At 40.4% G+C, this 12219-nt stretch overlaps 1 protein-coding gene across 1 annotated transcript in view; it reads right to left on the bottom strand.

Moving 5' to 3' along the window:
* The window catches only part of nphs1 (NPHS1 adhesion molecule, nephrin), a 275069-nt gene that overhangs the window by 61232 nt on the left and 201618 nt on the right, over positions 1–12219 (bottom strand). Inside the window, exons 7-9 of the mRNA XM_072691705.1 lie at positions 9470–9591; positions 6926–7097; positions 1074–1231 (exon numbers count right to left, since the gene is read on the bottom strand). Coding sequence (XP_072547806.1) covers positions 1074–1231; positions 6926–7097; positions 9470–9591 — 452 coding nt within the window. The remainder of the gene's footprint in view (positions 1–1073; positions 1232–6925; positions 7098–9469; positions 9592–12219) is intronic.

Here is a 12219-nt window from a genome sequence, read left to right as displayed (position 1 = left end):
TATTTATATATATATATATATATATATATATATATATATATATATATATATATATAGAGAGAGAGAGAGAGAGAGAGAGAGAGATGTTCTTTAGTACTGAGACTCTCTGTCTCTCTCTCTCGCTCATATATATACAGATATATAGAGAGATAGATAGATACTAGTATTGAGACTCTCTCTCTCTGTGTCTATCTTTCTATCTGTCTATCTATCTATCTATCTATATATATATATATATATATATATATATATATATATATATATGAGAGAGAGAGAGAGAGAGAGAGAGACTCAGTACTAAAGAGAGAGAATGTTGCATTGTTATAATGTATGTTAATTGTTAATTTAATAAAATTTTATTCCATGTAATAATGGCTTTTTATGATTCCATTCATCATAGTATGTTTATATATTGCAAACGGCTCCAACAAAAACAGTATAAGCACAGTGTAAAAAATCATTTTAAGAAAATTTTATATACCCGGCCTCTGTAAGAGCAAGAAACTCAATAAAGAGACCCCCTCCCACTCACCCTTCTCTATTTACCAGGTATTAATCTCAGGTAGTATTCAGGTTACACACACATGTTGCATATGTCTAATCACACTGTTCAGGTGAGGGTTATCAGAGGAGTTTCCCTTTGAGCAACAATTCACGTAATAAATAAGGAAATAACTACACTATATGGCCAAATGTTTGTGGACACCACTTGTACTGAATGCTTTCAGCTACACACACAGTCTGTCAAATACTTTTGGGATGAGTTGGGCAGTTGGGGGTGACCTCACTAACGCTTTTGTCACTAAATGCAATCAAATCCTCACAGCAATGCTCCTCCAATATCTAGTAGAGAGCCTTCTTTCCTGGACAGTAGAGACAGTTACTCCAACAAAAGCAGAATCAACTTTTTTTAACAATCTTGATTTAAAAAAAGAACAAAAACAAAATAAAACAATAAATAAGCAGGTGTCCCAATACTTTTGTCCATATTACATATATTCAGTTATTCGATTCACAGAACCTTGGCTGTTTCCTGATTTTAGAAGAAGTACTGGTGAACATGTTGGGTATACCTCTGAGGTGGTGACGGTTGCGGTGTCTAGCTCTTTGAAGCCGAGCCACCAGCGAATGTGGACCGGGGGGTTGCTGGAAGAGGTGTGGCAGCACAGAGTCACGTCCTTCCCCTCCACAGCCTCGAAAGAGCCCAGCAGGGTCACTTCAGCAGGCTCAACTGGACCAGAGAGGGACAGCGAGAGAAACGGGAAACAGACATAAGAAGCCAGGGTTACTTCTCTGAACCAAACGAGTCACTCAGGAGAAGTACAGGATCCAGATCTCAAACATTTACAAGTGCATATTCCCCCACCAAGCGCTTTATTAGGAACACCTGTACCCCTAAACATTCATTCAATTATCTAACTATCCAATCTTGTGGCAGCGGTGCGATGCATAAAGTCATGCAGATGTGTTCCACCAGCTTCAGGTAATGTTCACATCAACCATCAGCATGAAGAAAAAACTCGGAACTTTGCAATTAACTGAAAGTGAAGCGAAACCAACAATCAGAATTTCTAATTAATGTGATCTTGTCCATAATTTAATAATTAATACATTTTAAACATGCACCGCTTGTGTAGTCGATATGTTCGGTCTGTGACATGGAAGCAACATGGAGGAAAACTCAAACACAGAGCCAACTGAGCAACTCAAACAGTGTATTTAATTATTCATTAATCATAATTGAAGACAAATATTCAATAAATGTGATACTGATTTGAGGTCACATCACCCAGCACTACTACACAGCTAACAGTGTGACTACATATCCTCGCTGTTAGGCAAAACTTTGGATCGACTTCACAGCAGATAGAAAAAACCTATGGAAATCACAAAATCAATGTAAAAAGATTCATACTGCTGGATTTCATGATGAATGGACCACTAGAAATGCTCCAAATGACTTGGGATCATGACTTGGGAATATAATAGGTCATGATTTCATTATTTGATACCAAGTCATTTTGGAGCATTTCTAGAGGTCCATTCATTATGAAATCCTGACCTATTGTAAGAAACATACTAGATTCATATTATGTCAAAAGGTAAAAACAATGACCCAATTGGAAATGGAAGGTGTTGCGTTACACAGTTACATTTACATTTATGGCATTGAGCTGACACACTTACCCAGAGCAACTTACAAGGTAACTCGTATTACAGAGGTGGGTCAGTGTAATGTTAAGAGTTTTGCCCAAGGGCTCTTATTGGTGTAGCGCAGCACAGTCACCCAGCCCAGGAATTGAACCCCAGTCTCCCACATGGTGTGGTAGCTCAGTGGCAGGTAGTGGTGTTATCCGTTGCACCACACCAACCACACTCTGTAACGCTATAAGGCAACACTGTGTCACCATGTGGGTGATGGAGGGTTCGATTCCCAGTCTGGGTGGCTCCCAGACTCCATGCGCTACACAAGTCCTTGGGTAAGACTCCTAACACTGCATTGGCCCACCTCTGTAATAGGAGTAACCTTGTAAGTCGCTCTGGAAAAGAACATCAGCTAAATGCTGTAAATGTAAACAAAATATGGAATACTTTGTTACATATAAATAACAAAGTCAGGTAAATCAAATCATGATTTTAAAGGTTAAAGAAACATTTTAATGAAGGAAACCAAAACTAAAACTGAATTTTACACTGTAAACAGAAACAGTTGTGAAACTGATGTGCAGATCTACCCACTGATAATATCAGAATATCTTCCATGCTTCTGTTTCTTCTGTTTACTTTCCTGCATCAAACCTTCAGCAGAAAACTGAGCTTTATACTTTGGGTTTCACGCTGACACGACTGTCGCAGAAAATCCATAAATGTTTTGTCATGAGCCCCATGTTGCCTCAGGTGTGTTTTGTAGCTCTGAGGCAGAATACACTTTGTGATGTTTATTCTGGCTTCAACCTGTGATGTGACCTGTTCCTTTAGGCCTCCAGACCAAGTCAAAGAGCAAAGGCATACGGCATTTTCAATAAGTCTTCAGACAAAGACGAGGGACTAAACAAACGACCGCGCACTGTAACAATAAACCACCCCAGGACACAACCCTTACACATAGAAAATACTGTGGATTCAAGTCTTTGTGTTTGCCCATGGTCTGTGTCCACATCTGGTGTTTACTAGTGGCCCACATGCCGCATAGAACGATGGCCCAGAGGTGGGCCAGACTGGAGGACTGGTGGTCTGATCCAATCCTAGCTCAAAGGGACCTGACAAAGTATTGGGTTTTGGGCCGAGTTCAGGACGATTTTTCACGTACACCGTCGGACTCGCAGTGGCCTTGGGTTTATCGTCACTAAGCAGCTTTACATAATTAGTAATTAGTAAAAGACAGAGACTAAAAAAAGAAATAACATAAGAAGACATGAAGGATCAAAGACCCCCACTGAGCAGACCCCAACAGCGACAGTGGCAAGGAGAAACTCCCTCAGAGCTGGAGGAAGAAATCTTGGGAGGAACTAAGACTCACAAGGGGGACACGACCCGTCCTCCTCTACTAAGTGACGTTGTTTTCTTATTGTGCTAACAAAAAAAAGTAATGGACAAAACCCAGGGACTGTCAAGCGGTCAAGGCTTTTTACTAGATTCTGAATCATTGCTCTGAGGATCTGATTACACTATAAGTCCATTCATTCATGTTCTTTAACATCTTCTTCCTGTTCAGGGTTGGCAGTGGGTACGAGGCATTTCCGGAATCATTGGGCACGAAGCAAGAATACATATTTATAGTCCCACAGCAATTTTTGACCACTTCTATTAATTCTATTAATAATATGAAAAAGGCGTCTATTTCCACCATTTAATCTTCTCTTATTCCACAATACTGAGATTCCCCAGTGCAGCTGTTCTGCTTTAATGATTTGTAAAAGCCTTGATCTGACAAAGCTGAAAATTTGCTAGATCAATATACTGTTCTCTCTTAACACCGCGATCTTTCAATGCTGTCTCCACATTTATTCTAATGTATCCAGACCAGGGTACCGGGGTCCGTATTTGGTTGGTGTCACAAACCGTCATTCCGAATTAGAAAACACACCAACATGAAATCACTTCACACTTCAGTGGCCTTTAATTTTAACACTGATTGAAAAAGCTGAGTAATAAGCGTTTCCATAGTGATGTGAAAAGTGTTTTTTGGATGTGTGAGTGTGTGTGTATGTGTGCACACTCACTTAGATAATGACGAGTTTAAAGAGACAGAGTCTTGGAACAGATCAGTGGTGAGACCTTGATTTTGTTAGGATATTAAAAAGACTCCATGCTGCCTTTATTGTTGGATGCGCTGCAGCGACAGTACACACACATTCAGCTTATTTATTTCCCTCATCAGAGTAACAGAGAAAGGCCACTGGAGTGCTGCGTTTGCTTGTTTGAAAGGTTGGCTTGAAACAAAAAGAAACTCTGTGACTTGTTGACTTTCGTCTTTACAAAGCGTGAGAATAGACCAAAGGGAAATAATGTCGGCCTTTTTAGCTCAGGATTAGGGCTAAAAGAGTGTATACAGCTTCCATTAGTATAAATAGACTCAAGAGACCAAAAAAAGGTACGAAATAAAACTGGCTGTTCTGAATGACTCCTTTGCTGCACACTGTATTTCACACACCATGAACTTTAACTAGAATTGGAGGTGTTTGTGCTCTCCACTGTGGGGCTGCAGCATAAATTTCTGATGAGCTTTCAATTGGTTATCAACTGGGTTATAAAGCACAGCCTTCTTTCTCAGGTAATTGATTCTTTTCTTCCTTTCAGAATCTTCCTAATCAGTCAGTCAATCAGTCAGTGTGCGACAATTAAAATTGTGCCTTAACCTCTTACAAAGTCTTTCTGGCACTTCGAAAGTGTTATTTCTATTACCAGAGAATAGTCCCTGCAGTTACTGAGTAATACAGCCTAGTGTGTAATACGCTTCAGAGTGTTAAGAGGTTAATCAAAATATTCTCTATGATGCCAAAATAATAATAAAAAAACCTAGAAATGCTGCTTTATTTAAAAGAAAAGCCAAACTGTACCTTAGCCCAAGCATATGCCATGTATATTTATTATACACTATAATTACTGTGATAATATAATAACAAATTATCTACATTGATAATAAAAAAAAACATTAGCAATAATATAAAACAACTTGAATAATTACATTCATGAAATTTAGCTTGCACCTTTATGCAAATTTACTTAGATTACTCATATTACATAAGCGGACCAATGTAACATTGTGATGTAATGTCTCGGCCAAGGACTTATTGTTATTGTATTGCGGTAGCTAAATCAGATACATTGGGAATAGATGAGGTTAAACAATTTTTTTAAGATTGTCTTTAAGATTGTTTAAACATTTTGCATTTTACAGCTCCTCTTTATATATATATATGTATATATTAGTCACACTACTACTGCTAATGCTCCTCCTCCTACTACTACTACTGAGTCCCCTACTACTATTGCTTCTACTACTATCACTGTTTCTACCTTTGCTACTACTGCTGTTGTTACTACTAATACTACTTCTGCATCTGCTAGCATTACTACCACTGCTAATACTACTACTGCTACTGCTGCTTCCATTAATACTTTTACTGTATCTACTAATAGCACTACTATTGCTACCACTAATGCTACTACTACTACAGCACCTAATACTACTATTACTATTACTACTACTACTCCTACTACTACTACTGCTGCTGTTGATACTACTACTACTATTTCTGTACCTGCTAGTGTTATTACTACTACTACTACTACTACTACAGCTGTTGATACTACTACTACTACTAATACTACTACTACTGTTGCTACTACTATTTCTGCACCTGCTAGTGTTACTACTACTACTACTACTAATACTGATACTACCACTGATACTACCACTAATACGACTACTACTACTACTACTACTGATACTACTACTACTACTACTACTACTGCTACTACTACTACTACTACTGATACTACCACTGATACTACCACTAATACGACTACTACTACTACTACTACTGATACTACTACTACTACTACTACTGCTACTACTACTACTACTACTACTGATACTACCACTGATACTACCACTAATACGACTGCTACTACTACTACTGATACTACTACTACTACTGCTACTACTACTGATACTACCACTGATACTACCACTAATATGACTACTACTACTACTACTACTACTGATACTACTACTACTACCACTACTACTACTACTGCACCTGCTAGTATTATTACTACTGCTACTCCTACTACCACTATTGCTGTTGATACTACTACTATCACTACTACTACTGCTGTTGATACTACTACTACCACTACTACTGCTGTTGATACTACTAATACTACTTCTGCACCTGCTAGTATTATTAAAACTACTACTGTTTCTACTGCTGCTACTAATATTGCTCCTACTACTATCACTGCTTCTACCTTTACTACTACTACTGTTACTACTTACTACTGTTACTACTACTACTGTTACTACTACTAATACTACCACTTTTACAACTGATACTACTACTACAGATACTACTTCTAATACTACTGATACTAATTGTACTACTACTGATACTACTAATACTACTTCTGCACCTGCTAGCATTACCACTACTACTGATACAATTACTACTGCTATTACTACTACTACTACTACTACTGGCGCTGCTCCCATTAATACTATTACTGCCGCTACTAATAGTACTACTATTGCTACCACTAATGCACCAGCTAGTATTATTACTACTACCACTACCACTGCTCCACATACTGCCACTGCTCCCTCCACTACTACTACTGCTGCTTCTTCTTCTTATTGTTATTGTTATTATTACAGATCATCAAGCATGGCTTTAAAACTCAGGTAACCTTGAGGACTTACAAAGGACGGTGAGCGTGCGAGTGATGGACAGCGGAGATCTAGACACCAAGTTGACACTCTCACAGCACAGAACTGCACCATTATCCTCTGGCTTCACCTCCATATTCAGTCCACTGCTGGCCTTTTGAGAGGCTATGTCCACCTCCCAGTTAGTGGACAGTACCTCTCCATTCTGAGAGAGAGAGAGAGAGAGAGAGAGAGAGAGATTTAGACATGTTCAGAACTTTTTATAAATTTCTCCTGTTTATAGATTTGCTTCAGCACCAGTCAGCTTACTCTGCACTCGCACTGTATCTCTATTCTGATGAGCATGGGTCTATTCATCAGGTAAGGCACTGTACACTACTTTAAGGTCCTTGAGAGCCAGCATTCATTCTCTCAATCCCCTCTCATTTTCCCTCAGTCCTGTTCTGTCTCTGCTTGTTGCGTTGTGCGTGTCCTTGGCTGAACTGCGGATGCTGTTGATACAGCACAGAGCAACTCCTTTGGCTTTGTCTGCAGGTTTGCTGGCTTCTCTTTAAGCTGATTGAGAGGGGTATCAGAGGAGGCACTTATTGAGATGTATAGAGTATGGTCTTAAGGTTCTAAATAGGCTCAGGAATACTATAGCTATACTGTATATTGGCCTGCCATGAAAGCTACTAGTTTTATGATAAATTGTACCAGAAATAATTGCAATAAATGATGTTAGGGGCTTTTTAAAGACTAATTTTATTCTTCTGATAATGAAGTTCAATCCTTTTAAGAGCAGCGAACCTTTGATAATTAAAAATTTTCAGACACTGGAATTGAAATATAAAAAATGTTTAAATATCATAAATAAATAAAAATGTTGCCGAAAATGTTGTCTCTCTGGCAAAACCAAAGCTGTGTGTAATGTGGCTTGGAAACCAACTGCTCAACTTCACAATGATCACAATGTCCTTTGAGAACTCACTGGTCACTCCACCTACAGCAGCACAAGGTCTTGGTATAGTCATGGAGGACCAGTTATCCTTCTTAAGTCATACTGCAAATCTGATTCGGTCAAGCAGATTTCTCCTGTTTAACATCCAGAGAATTCCACCCTTCCTATCTAGAGAGACCACCCAGGTGCTTGTTCAATCTCTTGCCTGTCGCTAGGGGTGTAGCAGATCACAAAACTCACGATTCAGAACGGATCATGGATCGGATCATGTTTTGGATTGGCAAAACTGAAAAATATCAACATGGTTTCTGCAATGGAGGTGATCCACTACACCATCACCTGGAGCCCCCATTATTGATGTCTTGGTCATTGTGCACCCTGCACTCTTATCCTAGACAATAGATGATGACTCACAGACTCATCCTTGCCTGGGATGAGAGAACAGAACTGGCGACTGGCTAAAATACACAAAATTATCGATGAAGATGATAGTGTAATTATCGGGACAGGCCTATAACTGTATACTGTAGAACTTCTCAGCTATTAAGACACAAACTCTTTAAACATATTTGATATTCCTGTAAACATTTGCCATTTACTTTATTAGAAAACAATTCATTCATCTGGCCATTTTATCAGAAACACCGATTTTAAAAGCCCACTATTACAGACTGGAGCCCAGCTGTTGCTTCCCAATGCATTAGCCACATTGACTCCATTTGTCTTTGACCAGGTTCCTACCACAGGGTTGCTGTAAACCAGGGTGATAACTCTGGCTCCCTGGACAGAAAGTGACCATAGATAAAAGGCTTCTGACCCATTCAGATAACTAAATTATTATTAAAATTGTTATTAATATAGAACTGAACTGAACCCTGTAGATACTTGGAGATGCTGTGGATGTTTCTTACCTCTGATAAGAGGGGTAAGTCAGTAACCACAGGGGTTCCAGCTTCAGGACAAACTTGGTATTTCTAGTTAGGATGCTGGGCAAGATGCTTACTGCCCAAGGACGTGTTTCTCTGCTGGCAATGTCATGAATTTCTAAGACTTGGTGTAGTCAGCAGGAAAATGGCTAGTTTCCCTTTTTGGAAACTGATAATCAGCCAGTTAATTAATGAGGTATATGGTTACTTTCTCTAACCTCAATCTTAACCCCAAATCTAAGCCTGGTCCTCATCCTGACTATTAACATCAGGAATCATTACAGAAACACCAAGAATGGCGTTCCAACAAAAAGAGGCAGAGATATCAAAGTCACGGAGACACTGAGAGAAATAAAACTGGAAAAGCTGAAGCACAGTGAGAAGATACCACACCGAGACCAACTCAGCAAGGATGCCTGAGACCCTAGTATTAACAACTTTGATCAAAACAACCAAATCTCAAAAAGTTGGAACGCTTTTTTTGCCTCCTTGGCTATACGGACAAAAGTATTGGGACACCTGCTCTTTCATTGTTTCTTCTGAAATCTAGGGTATAAAAAAAGAGATTATCCTGCATTTGTTGGAGTAACCGTCTCTACTGTCCAGGGAGGAGGGCATTTCTAAAACATTCTGAAAATATTTACAGTACTCGGATACCGATTTGTGCGTTGAGGGTACATAGTAGTCATTGATAAGTCTATATTTGCCCACCTTGGTCCAGTGCAAAGTAGCCAAAGGGTTCCCTCCATATGACAGGCAGACAAGCCTCAGAGAGGTACCAGCTTTCACCTCTTGGCTCCTCAATCCCTCTATCACTGGAGCCTGCGGTGGGACTTCAGAGAAAGCGAGACAGAGAGAGAGATAGGGAGAGAATACGGGAGAATGAGGGAGGGAGAAAGAGAGCTGTGAGACATAAGCCAATATATATATATATATATATATATATCATGACATTTCGCACCGTTCCCTTAGTGCGTATAATCCTCTAAAAATCCATGAGGACCAAAAGAGAGCTGTGAGGGAGGTGAGATGAACAGATAAAGGAGAGGAAGCACAAAGGCATGGCTGACCACACAGCTGTCCATCTGAAACAGTGCTCCGGTTTGAACCAGTGAAATGAATCATGGACATCGGTAAGCAGGAAAGAAACACTAGCTTGGAGAGACAGGGAAGCACATAGAGTGGAGGGATGACTCTGTTTTACTCCCAGACGACGCTGTTAAATTGGGAGGCGTTTAATACGACTGCAGCGGCGAGCAGAGAAGGCCCGGCCCTTTGATGAACGCATTAAGCGCTAAGAGCGAGCAGCATTCTGGCTGCGGTCCATAAAGCAAAATAACAGATGTTTAAACAGTAATAAGGCAATGCGGAATATGAATAAATTACAGAGCGGCTCTTGAATAAAACATACGCTGTAAAGTGAATTACGGCGCAGGGGCCGGCCTTTGTTATTGCGGACGTGTGGACGATGGACAGATGAGGGTCCGCTGTGACAAAGTGCCGCCTCGCTCACAATCTGGCGAAGACTGAAGCGGCGGATTTTGATGGGCCGGGCGTGCTGAGTAAGGCCCCTACACCGGCCATCCGTTCTGCAAGATTAGCACTTACTGCGGCTGCTGGGTAGTAATGGAACTGGGAGGGTGGGGGAAAGAGAGAACGAGACAGTCAGAGAGTGAGAGAGAGAGAAAGATAGACAGACAGGCAGACGGACAGATGGAGGAACACAGTAAAATTGCTGAATTAGGATCTATCGGGCAGATGAACAAGTGGAGACAGTTATTGACAACCTATGGACGCTTTGAGACAGTGGGTGTGGCTAGTTTAGCAAGTTATCTACTAGGAACTTCCATACAATGAACACAGCTGCAATGCAATGCATATACACTACATGGACAAAAGTATTGAGACACCTACATAGTTAACATACAGCAGCTTTCATGACATCCTATTCTAAATCTATAGGCATTAATATAGAGCCCTACCCCCAACACACACACACACACACACCCTCCTTTGCAGGTCTAACAACTGCAGATATTGAACTATTGACTACGCTCTGTGCTCAGCACTTGATGACACTGCTTTGTCATTTTACATGGTCTGACACTTAATGGCTCAGTTCAATTATTAAAAGGAGTGTCCCAATATTTTTGTCCACATAGTACAAGACAAGTCTATCTTTGTTTACTGCGTGTAATGTCACCAAAACACTATACAACTGTAGAAGGTCATTGCTGCCTCCTACATTATATGGACAAAAGTATTCAGACACCTGCTTATTCATTGTTTCTTCTGCAATCAAGGGTAGTGAAGGCTTACTACTAGATTTTGGAGAAGAACTGCTGTGAGAATCCGATTGCATTGAGCTTTAGTGAGGTCAGGATGTTGGATGACCACCACCTCACCTCACCTCATCCTCAACGCATCCCAAAAGTATTAAATGCAGCATCATCCATCATTCCAGAGAACCCAGTTCCTCTACTGCTTCACAGCTTAACGCTGAGGGGCTTTTTTTTTACCCCTCTAGCCCATGCCTGGCATTAGACATGGTGTTCATCAGCTTGAGAGAGTCCTATTCTTTTGACAGTACTTCTCCACAGGGACTGGACGAGCGGTGTGTGTGCACTTGCACATGGGTGCAACGTAAAGTAGCTGATGCATTCATCGTTAGAAGGGATGGAGCAAGGGGTCAGGCTAGGCTGAGCTATGCTATGTGGCTGTTAGCAGTCGCGGTGCCGTAATCGAGCCAATAAAAGCAGAGCTTATCTAAAAGGAAGAACAGTATGTTTTGTTTAGGGACAAAATAACAGGGTGGTAAATAGGCTTTTAAAGGACATCTGAGCTTTTTTTAAGCTTTTTTCACCCCAACCAAGTCACATACTTACTATTTATACATTTGTGTAGCTTAAAAATGATTAATCTGCATAAGAGAAATCCCAAACTCTAGAGGAGTAAGCCCAATGCTGGTGATTTTGCTGTTTAGAAAATGAGACAAGCTTGACTAACTTTTCGTACATTTAGCTCTAGAGATTAACTGTGTAACAGTGCACTGTCTAATCAAGGGACAGGAAGCAACAGGGAGAAAGAGACAGAAGAGAGAATGAATGCCTGTGTGAAGCAAACAGAGATGCATATGCACACAAACAGCAGGAGTCGTCCAAATGACACCGAGCAACACTTTTGGTGCCAAACTTTGAATTAGCAGGTTGCAAAGTGAGAACGATAACACGGAAACTGCAGAGAACAGTAACACGAGGTGTTGGGAAACATTTACCCTCTGTGCTGAATAGGTAGAATTTGAGATGTGAAGGTGGCCTTCAATCAGCATGAGGCAGGAGGAAAGTGTTAAGGCAAAGGAAGTTCTCAGTATGAGAGAGGCCAGAGGTAATTCAGAGGAGAAACACCTGCAGTACGACTTAATCCACCCATGAAAACAGCCCAGGCCAGTCAAGTAGGTTACA

This window comes from Salminus brasiliensis, chromosome 11 (genome assembly GCF_030463535.1).
Source record: "Salminus brasiliensis chromosome 11, fSalBra1.hap2, whole genome shotgun sequence".
Lineage (NCBI taxonomy): Eukaryota > Metazoa > Chordata > Actinopteri > Characiformes > Bryconidae > Salminus > Salminus brasiliensis.
This window is presented reverse-complemented; position numbering and strand designations above follow the sequence as displayed.